Genomic DNA, 20,583 nt, shown 5'->3' on the forward strand with positions numbered 1-20,583 from the left:
GATTTCGTCTTGCATTTTTCATCCAGCCATCACCTGGCATGTCCAGAAGACGCAATCTGAGAAACAGTTCAACCTGTCTCAAGTATATTGGAAGTTTTGAGAAAACTCATGGTCAGTTCTCTGTTTTCCATTTCGAACTCTTTCCATTCTCCTCAGCCAATTCGTTAATTTCATTAAGAATTATGATCAAGCTTGAAACTTCTCTGTGGTACATAAGTATTTTTTTAAGAGGATTGTCGTTTTGGCCGTTATCCTCGGAAGCTTCAGTTGTCACAAAAACGATAAGCCTCGCTCATTTTATGCTAATCTTTTTTGCTGCTACTTTAATGTTTTTCCAAATTTTGGTGTATGTTTATCAGAATTCAATAAGTTCGCAGTTTATCGCCGAGCATGTCAGTACACAGGTAACGTATCGAATCACTCATTGTAAGATATACCACATTTACAAGTTCATCTTTTCTGCAGCTCGCATTTCTACAATTAACGATCAAGGTGGTAATGTACAGAATTCATAAAGAGAAATTATGCAAACTCTTGATGGATGTAAATCATATGATAAAGAACGGTTCTCCATGCCTGAGAAAACATCTTGAGGGATACGCGAGTACTTGTAACCTCGTTTATTTTACATACACAACCACAATATTCGTACTGGCTACAGACTACTGTCTGGTACCATTCTTTAAGGCTGACAAAGATCTGCCAATAACAGCATGGTATCCTTTCGATTACAAACAGTCAACCCTTCATTATAGTATTGCTTATTTGCATCAACTGTGCGTCATTGTCATGTCTTGGCTTTGCTCTGGAGTAGATGTGACCTTTGGTCTCCTTGTATTTTGTTGCTGCGCACGATACAAAGTCATGCAAGATATACTAAAAAGTTTGAAGCAGTCAGATATGGAGTCCATGAAATATGAAGAAAATCATGGAAAAAATGAATCTAATGATGAACATGATGAACCTATTGTGGCATACAGCAAAAAAATTAAAAAATTAGTGGACCTGCATTGTCAAGTTTTCAAGTGAGTGGAACTTTGTGTAATTCGTATTACCTTTTCATGATTATTTCAAAACATTATACAAGTATTTTCTTCATAGTTCAATACGTGATATAAATGATATACATACATGGATATTACTTGTACTATTTCTTACGTCTGTGATAATGATATGTTGTGCTGGATTACAAATTACAAACGTAAGTTTTTTCAAGGAGCCTTGAAGTACATATATTATTAAATTACATTATATTGCGTTGTATTGCTTGTAATATCATGTCAACCATACGGTTCTAAAGTTTATAACACAAGAAGTCGCCTTATCTGCTTTTTGGCATAGATTTCAAGTCAAAATTGTCAACGGTTTCGTTACAGAATATGAATAAGTATATCAGTCCAATATGGACATGAACACTTGCCCATGATTGACATACTCTTTGTTTATTCTCTCACAAAGGTAGCTGAACAATCACTCAATTCCAAATTTGTATTCTCTTGTCTGGTATGCTGTGTTTTATTGGAATTACTCTTTTACTTTGTGCCAGGTGACATCCTCGTCACAGAGGTGAGCATCATCAAATCGTTAGATACATTACAATCAAATATGCTTAATTTTGCATACTAAATCAGATATTACTTCTTCTGTACTTCTTGTACTTGTGATCATAAGTAAACATTCGATATATCCTTAGGCAAATGCTTTAGGGTTGGCAGCCTATTGTAGTTCTTGGGAGTCAATGCCACCCAACCATCGAAATTCTATCTTGTCAATTATGTTGCGCTGCGCAGCGCCACCAAAACTACAGGGTGCACGAGTCAAGACCCTTATTCTACAAAATTATGGTTCTGTGAGTTTGAAATAGGTCAACATAGTACAATGAAAATTGCGTAAGTTGACCCCAATTGTCTACGTATACAATAAATTTGTGTTTCTAGTTTTTGGCCACTACAGCTTCTTACTTCACATCTTTACAAGCTATTGCTGGAGTTGATGGATCGAAATAGTAATAAATTTACGAGTCATAGCTCTTGTGAGTCTTAAATTGTTGTTTTATTATGGTTTTCAGACAGCAAATTATTAGACATTTGTATTATGAAAAATAGATGGTATTATATATCAACACATATGAATAAGTGTTCATTGTTGAGTTAAGATTATTTAATTACTTGTAGTTTTCATATCTAAGTAAGCACCAGCGATTAAATCATCTTGTTGAACACCCAGTTTGGCCATCAATTCGTTGGCTATTTTTTGTCCATCTTCCAGCGACTGGTCCTCATTAAGAACCACCTACCAATGTGCAATTGGTGTAGTTATTGCAAAGCACAGTTTATACAGAATGCGTATGAGTTATATTCCCACATTACGAACATACAGTAATCGACAGATATGCACAAGTACAATTTTGTATATATAGTACAGTAAAAGGTGCCCTGATATTCAGGAAGGGCTTATTCAGAGGTTTTAATGAATTGAAATGTAAGGGGAAATATCACTATAAACCATGACTTAAGGCTGGCTGTTCCAGCTCTCAGCTGGAATTCAGCCTTAATTCAAAATCTTCATTCAACATTTTGATTAGGTAATAGTTGAGCAATTCATGTCAAGGCCAGGTCCATGCAATTCATCAGTTAGTAATAGACATCAGTTAACAGTTTATTAAATTGATTGATTAATCGGTAATTTTATTTAATCATTTTTCTAATCGATTGATTAATCTATATTTCCAATTGTTCGATTAATCAACTGCTAAATTAATCAAAGTACCAGCTTTTTCAATCAATCATATAGCCCATCGCAAGAGTGAATATCACTTGAAAATTGGAACGGGTAGTTTCAAGACTTTGAATGGCATTTTTGTTTGAATCATATTAAAAAGCTGCAACATTCCTTGGACAACACATCAAAATAATTTGAAATGTTTATAAAAAGAATAAAGCAGAACTCCAAATTGTTAAATATCTTGATGATACGATTCATCTGTCATACCTCAAGTTCCATAAAATCACCCAAGCCATTCACATTGTCGATATGGACTCTGGTTTGACCGACAAGGTACAACATCCTTAGCTTTTGGATTATACCGATAACTCCGTTAGAGTTTTTTAGTACTTCTGCTATGCCTTGGACATCTTCTTTGCACACTGCAGTTTTAGAAAAGTTACTGAGCTTTGGGCCTTCAGTATCTGGTCTGTCATAGTAAATGAGATCCCCAGAACCGTCCTAACAACAGTTAATACAGATATCATTCTAAGAGGTTTATTCATTATTAATAAAAAAAAAAAAAAAATGACTATTCAATGTGAATGTTTGTAGATGTGACTATAACTATGTTTGCTTTAATTAATTCTTGATATTACTCATGATGTTACTCAAAGATATTTCAAAAATAAATTTAATTGCAGTGGCTTTATCATTCACTGATAAATTGGTGGTCGAAATAAGTTTAAATCATATTTGTGAAACTGGGCATACAGAACCTGAATTAGCTGAAAAGAATTGATCTACTTTAAATTTCAGACATTATGGATACTATATGCGTAGCATTAAAAGAATTGATACACGTGTCAGAACAAATTTAAAAAAAATTCAAATCAACAGCTATGTATGTTTTTTCATATCATGTACCGGAAGGGTCATGTTCGATTAGTTTCGAAAATTGGCCGAAAAAAGCCCAGATTTCATGGGTAGCAGAAAAGCAGAAACAGTTTGGTAACTTACCAGATGTTACTAACATCTGTCTAGTGATTTGACCATGGAATGGAAGGAGAACAAAACCCCATATTTCGCTGACAGAAAGTGGTTCCATTTTTCGGGAAAAAGGTAGAGTTGTTAACAGTGTGGAATCGCTATCTTTCGGCTAGCGGGAACATTCAAATGGATTTAATAATAGAACTCAGAAAATGTGTGGAAGAAGGCGTTGATACGAATTATTTGAGAATGACTAGCGATGCAGTCGACACGAGAGATTGGGAGTCACTGCCATATAATTTGTATAGAATCGAACTCGCATTTCGTTTCGGACGAAAAACAAGTTGGTCCGAAGCCCACGGCATTAACGAATGAATATCTATACATACAATACGTATGTTATATTTATGGAGTTAGAGGCATATCTCTATGGTTAAAGGTAAGGAAAAGTATCTCATATGGCTTTTCAACTAAGGTGTCCGCTAAAAAGCAGCAAGTAGTGATTCAACAAGTCACCACAATGGTGCTCACAAGCAATAAGGGTCACAATTTGATTGGCGCTTAGCATTCAGGTTTAATGTCCTTGGCGCTTTGTGCAACTTTTGCTGCAGCACCGCCATCTTAATTTGCCTGTACTTTACGGATACTTTCTATGCATAGAGATAGTCCTCTTTATCTCTATTCTCCATAGTTATATTGGAATGTGCTTGTAAGGAATCGATTAGTCAGTTCGGAACCGCTTCTCCACGAAATTACTGATTATACTTTGCATGTATTCTCCAAAATTTAACGTCGATATAATTTATTATCACCATTGCTTTCACTCAAACATTCGAGGTTAAGAATTTTGTTAATAGTAAATTGCTTACCTCAAATTTTCGTAGTTTCAGGCGTCCGATTGGCACTTTGAAAAATGTATCATGTTGTTTGATTACAAATCCCTGAGAATTACTCAAAATTTTCGCTTTTGATATGATGTCCTCTCTGTCTCGAATTTTTGCTTTGATTTCTACGTTTCGCATCGTGCGATTCTGACTCGTTAAGGAAGCACTGACTGGAAACCGTCCAAGTCGCCGAAACACGCTTTTCGTTCCCACGAAAAATGAATACATCATTTATTCGTACTCCTTCCACCGGCCAATCAGCGTGTTCTGATGTCCTGCATATCCTGTTCCTGTCCCGACACGCGGGCGATTTAAATGAAATCCTATTTTTGTTCCATTCCATCGACCCAAAACAGCGGCTGTCAATTTCTATATGTATCTTTTTCGAAAATCTAATCTCTCGCTAGTTAAATTTCGACAGTTTGTCTCAGTTTAGGTTCAACATAAATTGTTCCATATTTTAGTATGTCCATTCCTTCAAAAAATTTTCTCAATATACTCACAAATTTATAAAAATTCTGAGCGCATTACATGAAATCTATCATGTTGATGAATAATTACAGTTTCTTGACAATCAAAATAATTGAATAAGATGTTTGAGCCAAAGATGTTTTTTGTATGAATCCTGAGAATACAACACAAAATTGAGAATGCTGAATAATTAACACGTCAGGAATAAGAGAAATAATTATTAAAGAATGTGGATAATGAGGGATTTTAATTTTTCTCCAATTTGAAGACATCCATTTTTTATATAGCTGCTTGAATTAGTACAAAAAATTACTGTCAGCTTAAAAATTGCAAAAAAAAAAATTGAAGTGGACAGTCTTCAACAATTTTGGTCTCCACCTTATGAAAAATCATAACATGCGTTTTCAAAAATTTTTCATGGATTGGTTGTTCTTATTTTTGATGGGCTAAAAGTAAGTAGCGAAATGCTATGGAGAAACATAAGACTTGGCGATTCCAGTTGCATTTCCCTGCACATGCTAATTTACTAAAGAGGTAAGTAGAATAAAGTTAGAAGGTTCAAGAAGTGTAATGAATATTGAATTTTTCAATTTCTTTAACACTACGCGGTTTCTAGGTAGTATACCAGTAACAAACCCACTTAGTTTATGTTCTTGGATAATTAGTCCGAAACCAGGAAATTGTTTGTGGTGAGAGCGAGTAAAGATAACAGTTGGTCATTCATCAATGACGATAAAATTTCCAGTTCTAATCTGTACACGATATGGAAAAGTTATTGTATGTGTAGGCGTGATTAAAGTATAACACAATGAATCATTATGAAATGAGTTTAATTTAAACATTATACAGCCTGTGACAAAAACGAAATATTCTTGTCAATTATGATTACTGCAGTTCAATTGATTTGTTGTTCCGATTTTTTTTCCTTCTCAACTGATGCATACATTTTCTTCCCCTCTTCTTTTATTTTTTCTTTGACTGCTTTTCATAACTCAATAATAATAATTATTACATTATCTTTAATTGTAATAGCAGAATATTAATTAATATTAATATTATTATTATTATTATGTATATCAGACAGATTCACACAACGTTCACAATATGAAAACAAAAATGTTTCCCCTCGTTTGCTACACCCTTCTTTGTAATCAATCAAAGCCTGTACCCATCAATCAATCCTTCACTCCCCCCTCCCCGCCCCTCATTTGCTGAATAATAAATGTATGTAGCATGATATCCAATAATAATTGGCTGAAGAGTGAAAAATATGTAAAAAGTGAACCCCTGAAACGTTTGATGGTAGAGTACAGAGCGATATATGGGGTAAGGGATTTTTTTTGTTTCTTCTTTATTTAATAATAATTATTATTTTTTGGGTTATTGGAATTAGTCTTTTTAATTCCGGTCATTGGCTCGAAGTTTCTCTTCGACAGCCTCCTCGGATGCTTCTGCTAGGTCCGTTGCTTGAACAGACTTGTGCACACCGACCAAAGATTTTTTCAGGGCATCAAATGAGCTAGAGTACAACATCTTCTTCTTAACTCTAGCAGTATCAGGGCACCACGACATCAGGAAAAGTTTTTGTTTCTTGGAAGCCTAGTGAAGAGAAAGAAATCAAATGTATTCAGTGATCAAACTGTATTTTCGATTTAAAATAAATATATCTAATGCTGATATTTGTCATTTTAGAACAGAGTATAAATATCATAATGTAACTGTACAGCTAATATTACCACAATGCGCTGATAATTTTAGTTTTGACTCAGATTCTGCTCGTAATATTGTTAGTTGCACGTATTGTATAATTGGTACGTTAAGCAAATTGTGCGCACCATATGCAACCGCGTGAAATGATGTCTCAATCAGCAAAATATAAACCATTTGCAATTGCTTGTAATCATCGGGTTTGGTTTTGGTTTTTATGGCAATATATTAATCAAGAATTCTGAAAAAAAAACTTAGAAAAAAGTGGACGATAAATTTTTCAATCCCAGATATGCCGAGATTAAAAAGTTTCACTGAGAATAAAAAGCTAAGAGTTCAAATATGCTAGTATTGGCTGCACTTATCTTATTGACTCAATGATCATAGCAAAGCAAACAACAAATACCACAAACAAAAATTATTATTACAACGATGTCTTAGACAAATTATGTTCAATAGTCATTTTCGACTCAACGTTGAAAGAGGCTTTACCTCTGAGGTTCCCTGACATTGATGGGTATATTCAAAATCAAATAGACCATAGCGGCATTCTTCAGGACCGCCCTTTTGCAGGTCTTCAAGGAAAGCATCGTAGGTTGCTTCTCGGGGTGCAATCACTTCTACGTCGATCTGCTTCTCATCTTTGATATGGAAGATCACATACCGATGTTTTTTGTCCTTCTTTATTTCCTCGTATGTCGTCTTGCAAGCGTCTGCTACAGTCACACCAGATGCCTGCAATCATCATTAACATTATTTTATTATTCATTCATCGATTCCTTTTTGATTAAATGCATGAGATAAAATATTCCCTGTAGCACAGTGAAACATCATTTTCTATATTCCCCACAAAAAAGAAAGTAAAGCAGTGGTAAGTTCTTGGTTAATGATTAGATTTTTGCGGTTATTCCGGGAAAAATAGATGTAAACTTTTCGAAGAACAACCTTTCGAATCTTTGGCGATTTTTTTTTTTGTAATTACTTCAGTTCGTTTTTTAGAGTTTTAGTTCACTGAAAAAAAACCATTACTGTCATCTAATTGATTTATGTCATTACTGATGATGTTAAACTTCACAATGTTAATATAATTATTTAATGTAATTAAATTTTTTTTAAGAAAAAAAACTTCAATTCTCAATATTAAGATTGTTGGAAATAGCGAAACATATTCATACTTTGCAAACTCATCAGCTCCATCAGTCATTTGAAAGCTTTAAAATACGGACTTCTGTTTCAATTTGTCATGCAACATTTAACAATGCTAACTTCATCTTCGTTTTTATCGTGATTTCTATCGCATATTTACGTAATATAACATTGACATATAGGATAAACGCTTTCCTGAATTCCAAGTTCAATTTCCGCTTTTTTTAACCGATTATACCTACGCTTATACCGACGATCATCAACCACACCCAAACAGAGAAAATACTGAAATACGTTATTCTTGAATTTCGGTAATCAAGCATTCATTTGAATTTATATTGTGAAATAAAGAAATAAAAAAAACTACAATTTTATTCGTTTGCGCGAAGCTAAATAGCACAAGAGAATAAGATTGCATACATTCGATTAAGAAAGAATCTCCAGACTCTTTCGCACATTGCCGTATTTATTTGTGTTGTGAAAATAACAATAAAAAAGAAAAGAATAAATCGCGCATCAGTAATCGGTATAGAACGAAATTTGAAAATTTTTAGCAATGTAACACGTTTCCGAACGCCGAATGACGCAGCGCCAAGCATCGCGCGTTGTGACAATTCCTGTTCAATTACTGTCAGGCCCTGAGCTAGAATCTACGACCGTGTTCGTAAATTGACTGACAGTACTGAAAATTCGCTAGGACAGAGTCAGAGCTATTCACGAACTTGGAAGCGCAAAAGAGATAAAAGATTGCTGACAGTACTGTCAGTCAATTTTCGAACACGGCCTACGTACAATGTACACACGAGCAGATGTATACATGGATACAAAGCCGCCGTTAAAGGATCAGCGATCTTTATTAAGGGGATACCAAATACGGTCAAGTTTCGAAGGTCATCGACACACGCGCACGCGAATAAAATTCTACAATCAGGTTCGTCGTCTAGTTTATGCCGCGTACTTAGGGCATGTTCGGAAATTGACTGAAAGTACTGTCAGTACTGAAAATGGTGTAGTCCAAGTGACGTATACTGTAGATTTTCAGTACTGACAGTACTTTCAGTCAATTTTCGAACACGCCCTTAGAGTGCGTTCCGAAACTCCCTAGGACTGAAACGGAGCTAGTCACAAACTCGGCAGGGTAAAATAGATAAGAAAAAAAGAAAAAAACTGTTGACAGTAGCTCTGTTCGTTTTAGTTACACTTTCTACACTTTTTACACTTTCCCTAGGAAAGGGCATCCTAAAGGGCACCTTCCATTGGCTAGATTCAGGAAAAGTGTAACTAAAACAGAGCTAGTACTAGGAGCTAATATCGGAACGCACCCTTAGCCTAAATACTGCTAATATACGGCTAACACACAAATGATCAAAGTTTATAGCTACAGGTAGATTGGCAAAAAATGTAACACTGCAATTTGTAATTACGCGGAATGTTCGTAAAATCGTAAAAACAAAACAGGTCCAGGAATGAAAATTGCAGAGTTTATATACGTATGGTTATTTTTCGTACAGCGAGTGATCGAGTCACTGTGGTTACCGCCTGCTTCTGCTGTTTCTCGAGAGGGTTAAGAAAATAACTTTGGAAATAGATCGTTCGTTTCTCTTTTAGCGTCAAATTCGCGCGTGGGAAGGTTTTATTTTTGTTTGTCTACCTACTTCTAGTCCAGCCGTACGATCAGACGTCGTTCGTCCGTCGTCTCTCGCACGTTCCACTGAGATAAAATTAAATCTTCATCCAAAACTACAAGCTTAAATCAAAGGATTTGCGCTATCGTTTTTCGAAGCTTTGGTATATTTATCCTTTTTGTTACATATATGTTACGACGTATTAGAAATATCTGGTTTGCATATAAAACGAACTATTGTCATTTGTTGTTTTTATTAACCACACAGAGATGGTCAGTTTATTAAAATTACGTCGTATTATTCGGGGAAATTTGTTGGTTTCTGAGGCGAGAACAAATTCAACGGTTACCGCATATTCGAGACATAGTAAATCGACAGTTGGTCCAGAGACGCCAACTCGACCGGCATTATAAATAATATTCGGTTTCAAGCGAGCCAAGTGGAAAAGCGCCCACTGCTCTCTAGAAATATTTATAAATTTTGAGATCGCGGTAATTGAGTAACATCGTACGAATAGTTTGCGTTGCTGCATATACGTTATACTAGTAGCGGCAGCAAAATGATCGCGACGAACTTATTCAGTCATAGATTAAAATATAAATATTTCCCATATTTGTTCTCCAGTAATTATGTACAAGAAAAGTTTATATTATTTTCCATTGTTCTTTTCATCATCATTAATCGCAAATTGAAAATAAAAATTTCGGTGTAAGCGTAGGCGTGGGTGAGTGTAAACAACGTAGATAATACTATGCTGCTTATAAGGTATCAGCAAAGATAGCTGATAACAGAGAATAAAAAATTGCAATGATCGATTAATTATATATTCGAAGATATGATCACCACGGTGGATTTTGAAAAGGCAACAAATATCTTACGATTAAGTGACTATCGCGCTGCAAACAGACAATCGCAAAACACTCCCATTGTTCCGAGTGACTATTTAATTCTTACGAGGTTGAAGTTAGTAATGTTATCGTTGTCGTGATGAAACATTGGAAAAAAATATTTTAAAAAACTATCTTCTTATTTTAAAAATGATTTTCAAGGAACTAAGATTGCAAAGTTTGAGTATATTTTGTTTTATTACGGTTTACTGAATTTCAAACAGTTTCAAAACAAAATAACGGTTTTTCTCCAGCATGAATCGATACGATAACGTTGTTACTAAATTCAACATGATCAATTCTTGCTTGTACTCGAAAGTGGATATAAGAAGCAGCATAAATTACGCATGCACGTGATTTTTCAGCGTTGGTTTGCCGGAGGGTTCTTCTCAATTTTCGTGGCTCACGACTTATGTTTGTATGTCTGTACGTAACGTAGAATGCAGCTAGATGCGATCGATATTTCAGTCCGGTAGGGTAAAAGGGGAGGGTGAAAAGTAAGGGCGAGAGGCGTAGGAGGGGCGGCGGCACCCTTAGGGCATTAAAAGCTTCTGCAAGGTCAGACGAAAGGTGATTCATACTAGCCGCCGCGGGGCCGTTGGGTTGCGTTAAGTTGAAACGTGAAAAAGCCACGTTGCAAAATGTCATTGAACTTTTCGTTCGTCTCTACTGACCACTTACACAGAGACCTTAAGGCGTAAAATAATTATCACCCGACTATCGCAAACCGGCTAACTTGATGCTTATTTCAATTTAAAAACACTACGACTTCCGATACGATCGATCGCAGCGTTACAGGGAAGCGGAAACGAAATATTTTTTTTATTCTGATAATAGTCGTCGAATAGTATGCCGGCTTTGGTATGGGCGTCTCGTTCTTATCAGTAAAAATAATTACATATACGCGTAATTATCAAAGTATTTCCGCATCTGTCAAATAAGTATGTGCGTTTTTGTACGACTACATATTTGGATAATTCGTTGTTCCGTTTGTTTATTGTCCATATTCTGATTACTAGAAGTACACAAATTAAATTGCTGGAATGATGTGTCAAATGAACGGAGTGCTAAATAAATGCCGTTAAGTATGCTCGCATACATATTATATTACGCTCTGATTAATCATCCGACGTGGAAATAACCACTCAATAATCTTGCGAACGTACGGTTGGAGAGTTTTCAATTTGAATTAACAGGGTGGTATGTTGAGATTACCTATTGATTTCGTACTACCCGTATGATAACGTGTACAGGAAATTGTAAAGATACGAAATAGGAAACAAGAAAATGTTGCGATATTTTTTAATCAGCAATTTGGTCGTCGCTCCGAGTTGAGGAACGGATGAGAGTTGATTCATATCCTAACTCTAGCGTGACGAATTTTCCTGGAAAGTCCGATCATGTTACAGTGAGTGAGCGAGCGGGCTGCTAAATGACATGTTCTCGTACATACAAAAGTGAAGTGATTCATCATATCAGCGTATCCTGGAAGAGGAGGAAGGAGAGACAAGGATAGAGAAGAAAAATCCCAACCTCGACACTGCGAGAAGTGAGAATTCATCTCACGAGGACCTGCGACAATTTCTTACCGAAATGTTCATCGCGACTAATAACATATTTCAGGTGCGATAAATTGGGAATGCGGGGAACAAGCGTTTAGCCCAGGATTTACGTTCAATATCCGTTACTCGGGATGCACGCAACGAGAATTGCGGCTCCGGTGTTAAAGGCAACGGTATAAATGGCGACCGGCGTGATTCCTTCGGGTAAACGTGAGAAAATTAACGATCCAAGTACGCAATTGCCGGGTTAACGAACCGCATCTATGTGGAATAAATTTATGCATAGATTAGTATTTACCATTTTGAAATCTCACGGAATCCAAGAAGCCAAATAAATAAGCACTTTTCACCACTTTCACGGGTCCTCGATTGAGTGGAACTGGATAGCTCTGTCCGGTTGGGGGTCGCGCTCAAACGGGAAGGGAGTTTCCTTTCCTTGTGTATCAATGCGCGTGACGACTCCTGATTGGCTGTTGAGACGATTCCAATTCGGCTGATAGCTGTCGTTATTTTTTTCGCTTATTTTCAACCGGTCGAATGATTTACGTCCAAGGGATTTATGCTTGTGGATTATATCGATAACGCGTTATTTTCGTGTCTCATTTGGCGGAACGGTTGAAATTATTTACGTATATTGTGCCTCATGTACACGCCGGTAGGACTACTTTTCGCGGCGCAGTGGCGTAGCACGGTTACGTCAGTAGTTTATAGAATCACTATTTTTTAGTCGCAGTATCCATCCGCGAACTCACTCGTGTTTTGATTACGATCAAACTTAACTTAGGGATGATGCCGCTGTATCTTGGTCGCCAAAAGCGGCCCTGAAACCAGGTGGAATAAATTTTTGCCAATAGTTGTTAAATAGTCATCGATATGATGTGTCATTTTGTTTGGCCAATCAGAGCCATCGAAATGGGGAAATTACCTTATATGGGCAGCGGTGTGCAGCTGACCCTCGTGCCGCGTGCGCACGACCCTTCTCATCGAACTGTCAATTTTCAAAGCTTTGTTTGTTTCAAAAATCACTAGTTCACTGTCAGCTCTATTCGATTAGTCAAGAATTATAATTGATTCATTGAAAATTGTATTTGATTCAATTCTCTGATTTACTTACGCCAGAATTTCATTAACGAACATTCATAGAAAAAAAAAGTGCAATTGCCCAGAGAAGATGCGATGATGCAAACGATACTTGCTATAAACTAATTTCGGCTACTTTTCACTATTTGAAAGTTACTTTTTGGCACGATTGAAATCTTGATTTTACAAACTTTCAAATATCAATGCGTTTGCGTTTGATCTCTACCTATAAGTATTGGAATTAAGGATGATGTTTGGCAGCTGATCTAAAAACCTTTTTATCAAGCAACCTTTCCTTAAATTTGTCGTGTAAATAAATGAATTACGTTGTAGCTATCAGGGCTTGCAAAAAATTTTACATTTGTATTGAATGTTAGAATACTATTTAAAACAATTATATTCGCAGCTCGCCTGTAGCTTGGTCATCGTGGGTGTTACAAATTTGTATTGAAAGAGTGTTATTGAGATTGGGAATAACAATTTTTAATGATAGTATTTTTTTTTTCTTCACATACACTGATTGCCGAATGAGATAAGAATTTTGTAATTGATTTTCTTTCGTGCTACATAATTTATTTCTAAGAAATGTTTGATTATTAGATGTGTGTTTGCAATTCCAAATTGCAGAATAATTTGATCACAATGTGCGAATTTACGTTTTTCATTTTTAAATGGCTATGGAAGATGTATGACACATAAGAAACGAAACTCAAATTGATTAAACTTAAAACAATCAACAAACTTCTTGGAGGTTGCTTTTGGAAATAGCACTTTATTTAAAAAACAATGGCGGTACACATTGTTCATCTGCTGTGGTCTTCAAATCATCCCAAAAAAATGTCACATAACTATTTGTAGCAGACGATGTGCCCCCTGTCACCTTGAAGACGATAAGTGCAATAATGCGCTCTTGGTACTATGTGGTTACTTGGGTACTTGGTAATGTGTTATGAATATGTGTCATACACACGTCGATCACCAAAATATAATATCTGCCAACAATTAGGTATGTGTATTATATAATTTTTATATCGCATTAACCAAGGTAATTGTTTAATCATATTCCACAACCACCTAAGATGTCGTTTTTTCACGAACTTAAATTTAGCGTAGCACTTATTCGCCAATGAAATATCATACTTACATATTATTACAGGCTAACACTTACATATGCATAGATCCATACGTGGAATTAAATTACATACAGTAACAGTCTCCTATTGTACTATTAGCAGACTACGCAGTCAGTCAAGTAACCAATAGTTTCACTATTATAATCTCATTATCAGGGGAAAGCCACGGTTTACAATGTAATACAAATTTTTGCTGTGAAAATTTAGTTAGATAATATTATTAATATAAAACGTTTCTTTCTGCTTATTAAAGGACAATAGTAATAATAATTGGAAAATGTTTCAAGTTGCTCGTACTTTGTTAACTAATGCAACAAGCCTAAACTAAGAAACCACAGAACAGCTTCAAGGATCCACGCTCAAGAATCATTAAAATGACTGAGTCCTTTGAAACCATCTAATTAAGAATACGGATTATAATTTGTTGTACTGTGACGACGCGAAGAACCAAAAGGAAATAATAGTAATAATAAAAATAAACTATGTATATCAAAAGATCCTGTTTTGTGTACTTTAAATTTAATTCTATCATCATACTCTTTAATAATACTAATATCATCATTTGCACAACCCAATCAACACATGCACACATAGAAGTTTTTGCATAGAAATATTTTTTGTTTTCGTTTCTTTGATTTCAAATATTTTTAGAATAATATTGTAAGTATAATTTACGTTATTAAAGATAAAACAATTGTCTAAATATTCATTACTCAGTATGTCCAACTATTTCCTCGTCTATCTAGTAATTTTTGTATTTTACCAAATTTCTTAATTTAAATATGTTTAACTTCGATTTACACGGAAAATCTCAATTACGGTATATCTGATGTAGTGGTGTTAAATTTTCATGTTATTATCGTTGTTACTATTCTTTGTTTTGTTTTCTTTGATTCATCACTATCGTAATAGAGATGTGATGCATACTTTTTATTTTACACTACACATTTATGAAACCGTAACGTATGTCAATTACAGTATAGTTTCACAGTTACCTAGTCGACTTTTTAAATCTCCACCTAGAACTTTGTCTGCTACGAAGCAGTGAAGAACAAGATTCTTCGTTAATAAAGAAAACAAAAAAGAACGATACAGGCAAGTATCATCAATTTGAACAGCAACCTTGATAACTCAAATTTTTTTCATCTCAAACACGTACGATCCCAACGTCTACAATCGCCATGGATGATTTTACAATTACAAGTTCACAACGTTAATTTATTGGTTAAATATTTTTCCAATATTTTTACTAGGCGTATAGAATGTTAGATTAGACCACGTTTCTTCTTATAATCCTCCAAGTTCAAAGATCGCCGGGGTCCCGTATCTTTAACGTTGCTTACTGGTTTCGGTAGAACACTGACTGGATTGCCTGGAAATTTTTTTTTCAAAAAGTATATAGTTGCCTATAAAAATATCTCGCATTTCCTCATACGAATATTTGATAGGGACACATTACTTACTAGGTAAAGGTACTTCTAGATCTATCGTAATGTCAAAATCGTGAGCATTGAACAAATCCTCGCTTCCAGATTTCTTTTTTGCCTCAGCATTTTCCTTATCGTTATTTGTTGTCGGCGCATCGTCCGTTTGCTGAGGGCTCCCCTTATTCCCAGAGTTATTACTAGGTACTGTAGCTACCTCCTCTTCATCTGGTTTGAATACCATTCTTGGCTTTGTACTCCGTCTGGTAAATGGATCGTCAATTTTTTTACCTTTGTTAGCCTTAATTTCTTCCTGTTGAAATGAGGAATTTTGAGTCAATGCAAAATCAACAGAAACGAATAATTCCATGCAGTGGGATATTGAGAAAGAAATTTATTTTTTAAACGGAGATCTTGTTTCATCATGTGAACCATAATGGCATTCATTGAATATTCTTTACGTTATGGAAATTGTAAAAAAAATTTCCGAAAAATCTGAATATTTTCAAGGTATGTAAATGAATGAGAAAGTTACCTAATGAAAATTAGCTTACCATGATTGCTTTCTCAGCTTCTTCAACGTTTCGCTTTCTATTGCGATCATTGATGTACGAAATACTGGAAATAGTGGCAGTTCGCATTTTGTCTAGTTCCGAAGCCCGTTCTTCCAGTTCTCCAAGCTGCAGATTAAGTCGACTCGCCGTTTCATCATCACCTCTGCAATTTGCTGCGTCTCTTTCTCTCATCAATTGAGCCTTCTTCATAGCATAATTGGACGGGTTTTGCTTGAATCTTTCTTTCTCTCTGACTATTTTCTCTATATCTTCTTCTTTAAATTCATAAACAAGCGCTTCCTTTATATCCTTCAGTTTGTGTTCAATTTCGTCAAACGTTGGCAATGAAATTCCTTGCAGTGCACATGTCTCTTTCCATTTGAAGAACTCAGTCTCTGTGAATTCTTGATTAGAGACGAATTCTAATCGAAAAACTCGCTCCTGTGCTCCGTGTCTCAACTTTAATCCCTTATTGGTTCTTGTACCTCCCAATTGGTATATTTTACCCGTTTCGCAAACCCCACTGATTTCAGCTACACGGTATACGGGTTTACCATTGTTATTACCAATCCCAATACGGACAAAACAGCCTTGTACGACTCGATCGAAGAACGGAAGGTGCACGAATCTTTCCATTTTGTGACGTGATAATCTAACTTTGTTCAGATCCTCCTTAGTGTTCACATAAATTGGCTTCTTTGGTCTGGTCTTGGTGCTAGTTACAGATCTGTATTTGAAATTGATTAATTTACGTTTAGTCAGAATAATTTTTTAGCTTTCCATTCCTGACAAATTTTATTGCTATGTAAAAAATCAGAAAAATAATAAATAGGTGATTCGAACTGATAAAAAAGTTACTCACGAAGATATTCATTTTTGAAATTCAAAGAGAAGTGCTTAATCTTTTATTTATGGTATCTTTCAACATCTTCGTTATTTTGAGAATTGAAGAATAGGAAAATTCGTATACTTCATATATGTGAACAATTTGCCGATAATTCCATATTGCTTTAGATTGAAAAATAAAAAAGTAGTGTATAATATTTTGACAAAACTATAGACAGTAAAAAACAGGCTAAAATTAATAAATTTAAAAATCACTGACTGTTTTAAAATAACACATTTAATTGTTTTATTATTTCAAGTTCAGTTGTAAAGGTACCAAATTTTGAAAGTCTAAGAAATTTGAGAAATGGTTAATTTTTTAGAAACTTAATTGCTCATTTATACGTTTAAGAAAGGTGGAATACTTACTTTTTGTCCGTCTCTGAGTCTGAATCTCTGCTGTCACTAGACGAGGATCTACGTTGTGATGTGGTTCTTGCAGGTTCATCTTCTTCTTGGCTGTCTGATGATCCACTATCATCTGAATAAATATCTGAAGCTTTGAGCTTAGTCTTGTTAGAACCGCCTTTGTGATCATCTTCTAGTTCCTCTTCCTCAGCATCTTTGGATTGCTGCTGCTGCAACTCTATCCTCTGCTTCTCTTTCTCTTCTACACATAAAGTACATGGATTAATTTCAATAAACATTGAAATTATTGTCAGTGCGAATGAATTGTGGGAATGGTTTACCTCTTTCTTTTTTCTCTTCACGTCTAGCCTTGAGCAGTGACATAGCATGGAATTTCTTGTCTTGCTTTTCTTCGATCGTCTTCTTACGATCTTTACTTCTCTCTTTGGGATCAGGAGCTCGATCGAACTTCTTTTCATCTGTACTTTTATCCTTCTTTTTAGACTCTTTCTGCTTTTTCAGCTCCTGTTTCTTGGCTAGGCGCAACTTTTTCTCTATCTCAAACCTGGTCTTCATAATTTCTCGCTGTTCTATGCGCTTGAAAATTTCCTGCTCCCGTTCTTTTTCAGTCATCTGTGCAAGACGGGCCTGATCCTCCGCATCTCCCATCAATTTATCATCATAACCATCGTTGAATTCTTCCTGACTTGATTCCGAATCACTTCCATCGGAATCAGAGACTTCTCCTAAGAGTTATAAATTTTTATGTCAAATAATCTGGAAGGCAAACTAACATTTGATACCGGTAAGTTATGATAATTCTTATATTTTGACCAAAATGTAGTAAAATTTTTAGTTTTCGAACTAGTCTTGATTAAATCCAAAAAATTTGTGCTAGTGTAGGCCGAATAAAGAATCTCTTATTTTTGCAATAGATGTGCTTAGACATTGTTGTTTTTACAATTTTTTGCTCTTATCTAGAGTAAATTCGCTGCAGTGGATTATTAATTTTTTGTACAGCTCATTACAGACTTTAACATGCATCATATTGTTCTAATACAGTATTTATTTTTTAAATGCAGTTGTCCTGATTTTCTTCAAGGAATCTTTTCAATCATTTACACAATTCACAACAAATTCACAACAACGAATGAATATGAGTGAAATATCCTCAATTTCGTTTGCTTGGTAATGAACAAAATTTTATGATATATAAACGAATGCCAACCTTCTTCGGGTTCCGATACTTTAGCGTCATCTTTTTCACTCGTGCTATCATCGCTGCTCGACTTGGTAACTTTCCTCTTACTACGTTTGGCAGGTTGCTTTTTCTTCTTGGTTTTTGAACCGCCCTTCGTACCCCAATCATCATCAGAGTCGGAAGTATCGCTGTCTGCTTGCTTGGCTTGTTTAACATCACTGTGAGTAGCATCTTCATTGTTCGATTGGGAGTCTTCCTGTGATTTGCCTTTTTTCTTCTTAGCCAGAGAGAGTAAATCCTGTTTGCAGTAATAAGTGAAACAAAGATTGATAAAATCTGAGAGAAGTAATGAAAATCGATGAGCAAAACCGAAAAGAAAAATATCTTGACCTTAATAATCAAATTGGAATAAAAACTAATGTATTATCATACAGAAAAAAACGCCCGACAGCGAATGCATCATCGTATAAGATTGAAGCTTTGAGGTTAGATGGTAAAACACAAAATACTGCATCAATCGAGCATTTGTATTCTTTAAATATACGATACTGCAGCAGGACAGATGCGTTTTTGATGAAGAGATGGTTTCTTACAATAGCTCATTTCGTACACGTGTGTGTTTATTTTTTTCGTAATTCGTTCACGGGCGATTTTTAAAGGCGGTAAAACGAACCAGGCATATCTTGTAAAGGTTATATTCTTACGTTATCCAGGTCAGATCCGCTTTCCGACGCACTTCCACTGCTGTCGGAGTCGATAAGGGCATGATTTTTTCGTTTCGGCATACCGGAGGTTCTTAACTTAAATATCAAAACGACAATGAAGTTCGGTATTGCTTTGTTTTCAGCGTAGAAAGATGAAAATACCCGCACGTCACGGCGATGAGCGAGGAACACAAACGGAACCCAACTAATACGAACAATGAACAGGAGTGCAGAATGCCTAGCAGGCCTAGCGCGCCCGAGAGAACAGTTCCGCGGACTTCTCACAAAAATAAATTACTATGTAACCTACCCTTACTAAGTTATAAAAGACAAGAACATAGGGAATTAAATTTTTGTAACGTACGTCGAATCATCTAAATATACCATGATTAAGCTAATGTTTACTGCGGCGAAGAAATTTATACACTACTAATCACGGAATACAGAATTGTGACAGTGTGTGCATCCATGTATGTATAGGTATACGTATATCGAACTACGCATGGAACGCTGTGTGGCAATGAGTACTGAGTTGTCGAAAACTAGCAATAAGTATAATATGCCAAACAAACGAGGGCGTACATTTCTTGTGCTAATGTCTCATTATCTCCACTTTGTACGGAATTCGCGGGATATAACGGGCGCTTCCCTTTTCCATCAATTTTCTGACACAAATCGACACCAAGTGATTTTATTGGTTGGATCTAACGGAATAGGCCAATGAAATTACTCGGTGTCGTAATGTGTCAAACAATGATGTAAAAGGAAAGTGCCCAACGGCAAAGCTGGTAACGTTACCGCCAAAGCGATGAATGGCCGCATGTTCGATGGTGCCAACACATATAAAATTCAAAATTAAAAATGTTCTAATTGTATTATTTTTATTTTAAATATATTGGAAAATTTTTCGCTTTGTGATTACTGAATACAGATTGTTAACGCTAGGTTTACTTTTCAAAAAATGAGATTCGAACTTAAAATCAGCTGTGCAAGACGTAATTCTGCTCATTGTCAGTTTGAACAGTGATTGTTAGAATGACAAATCCAAATATTTCAGATATTTCCGAAGGTCTTCAGGATTTCGAAAAAGTCCACAGAATACTAAAAAGTGTTGCAAAATTGTCGCAAATTCATTGATTTCACATGATTACAAAGATTTTAAACACTTGTAGAATGGTTCAATATATCTTGAATCAACATGTGGCCAAAGTGTAAGTGTCCGTGCGTATTTTTTTTCTTTATTATGAAAGGTTTAAAATTTTGCATAATAAAAATAATA

At 35.4% G+C, this 20,583-nt stretch overlaps 4 protein-coding genes and 1 long non-coding RNA gene across 6 annotated transcripts; 2 read left to right on the plus strand and 3 right to left on the minus strand.

The window, feature by feature from the left end:
* The first annotated feature begins 39 nt into the window (after positions 1-39).
* Positions 40-2,076, plus strand: LOC124186875 (odorant receptor 83a-like). 2 transcript variants are annotated; one of them, XM_046578955.1, is made up of 7 exons: positions 51-111; positions 360-404; positions 466-1,025; positions 1,102-1,201; positions 1,459-1,566; positions 1,694-1,849; positions 1,938-2,076. In XM_046578955.1, exons 1-7 carry the CDS (start codon positions 109-111, stop codon positions 2,004-2,006), a joined length of 1,041 nt encoding a protein of 346 aa, XP_046434911.1. In that variant the 5' UTR covers positions 51-108; the 3' UTR covers positions 2,007-2,076. The 2 variants fall into 2 exon arrangements, with proteins under 2 accessions (XP_046434910.1, XP_046434911.1); XM_046578954.1 differs by having other exon boundaries at positions 40-404.
* Positions 2,031-4,807, minus strand: LOC124186880. Its single transcript, XM_046578967.1, has 3 exons — positions 4,563-4,807; positions 2,992-3,225; positions 2,031-2,292 (listed from the first exon to the last, which is right to left on the minus strand). The coding sequence occupies exons 1-3, from the start codon at positions 4,803-4,805 to the stop codon at positions 2,161-2,163; spliced, it is 609 nt and encodes a 202-aa protein (XP_046434923.1). The 5' UTR covers positions 4,806-4,807; the 3' UTR covers positions 2,031-2,160.
* A 1,054-nt stretch (positions 4,808-5,861) lies between these two features.
* LOC124186882 (cofilin/actin-depolymerizing factor homolog) lies at positions 5,862-12,428 on the minus strand. The gene is made up of 3 exons (XM_046578969.1): positions 12,274-12,428; positions 7,248-7,490; positions 5,862-6,647 (listed from the first exon to the last, which is right to left on the minus strand). The coding sequence occupies exons 1-3, from the start codon at positions 12,274-12,276 to the stop codon at positions 6,447-6,449; spliced, it is 447 nt and encodes a 148-aa protein (XP_046434925.1). The 5' UTR covers positions 12,277-12,428; the 3' UTR covers positions 5,862-6,446.
* Positions 10,198-13,882, plus strand: LOC124186884. Its single transcript, XR_006871738.1, has 2 exons — positions 10,198-10,250; positions 11,823-13,882. It is a non-coding gene; the product is annotated as an uncharacterized LOC124186884 (long non-coding RNA).
* Positions 13,808-19,976, minus strand: LOC124186873 (RNA polymerase-associated protein Rtf1). Its single transcript, XM_046578951.1, has 7 exons — positions 19,305-19,976; positions 18,628-18,898; positions 17,741-18,145; positions 17,421-17,661; positions 16,167-16,893; positions 15,652-15,925; positions 13,808-15,560 (listed from the first exon to the last, which is right to left on the minus strand). The coding sequence occupies exons 1-7, from the start codon at positions 19,383-19,385 to the stop codon at positions 15,454-15,456; spliced, it is 2,106 nt and encodes a 701-aa protein (XP_046434907.1). The 5' UTR covers positions 19,386-19,976; the 3' UTR covers positions 13,808-15,453.
* Between the last annotated feature and the right edge of the window lie 607 nt (positions 19,977-20,583).

The sequence above is a fragment of the Neodiprion fabricii genome, chromosome 7 (genome assembly GCF_021155785.1).
Source record: "Neodiprion fabricii isolate iyNeoFabr1 chromosome 7, iyNeoFabr1.1, whole genome shotgun sequence".
Classification (NCBI taxonomy): Eukaryota; Metazoa; Arthropoda; class Insecta; order Hymenoptera; family Diprionidae; genus Neodiprion; species Neodiprion fabricii.

Coding starts and splice junctions, on each gene's coding strand:
- LOC124186873 (XM_046578951.1), bottom strand. CDS start 19,385: ATGCCGAAACGAAAAAATCATGCCCTTATCGACTCCGACAGCAGTGGA. Junction 16,894..17,420: donor GACTCAGAGACGGACAAAAA/GTAAGTATTCCA, acceptor TTTCAAATACAG/ATCTGTAACTAGCACCAAGA. Junction 15,561..15,651: donor TCTAGAAGTACCTTTACCTA/GTAAGTAATGTG, acceptor AAAAATTTCCAG/GCAATCCAGTCAGTGTTCTA.
- LOC124186882 (XM_046578969.1), bottom strand. Junction 6,648..7,247: donor AATGTCAGGGAACCTCAGAG/GTAAAGCCTCTT, acceptor TCTCTTCACTAG/GCTTCCAAGAAACAAAAACT.
- LOC124186880 (XM_046578967.1), bottom strand. CDS start 4,805: ATGTATTCATTTTTCGTGGGAACGAAAAGCGTGTTTCGGCGACTTGGA. Junction 3,226..4,562: donor TGAAACTACGAAAATTTGAG/GTAAGCAATTTA, acceptor AACTGTTGTTAG/GACGGTTCTGGGGATCTCAT. Junction 2,293..2,991: donor GTGATTTTATGGAACTTGAG/GTATGACAGATG, acceptor GCACATTGGTAG/GTGGTTCTTAATGAGGACCA.
- LOC124186875 (XM_046578954.1), top strand. CDS start 183: ATGATCAAGCTTGAAACTTCTCTGTGGTACATAAGTATTTTTTTAAGA. Junction 1,202..1,458: donor CTGGATTACAAATTACAAAC/GTAAGTTTTTTC, acceptor TCTCTCACAAAG/GTAGCTGAACAATCACTCAA. Junction 1,567..1,693: donor GTGACATCCTCGTCACAGAG/GTGAGCATCATC, acceptor ATATATCCTTAG/GCAAATGCTTTAGGGTTGGC.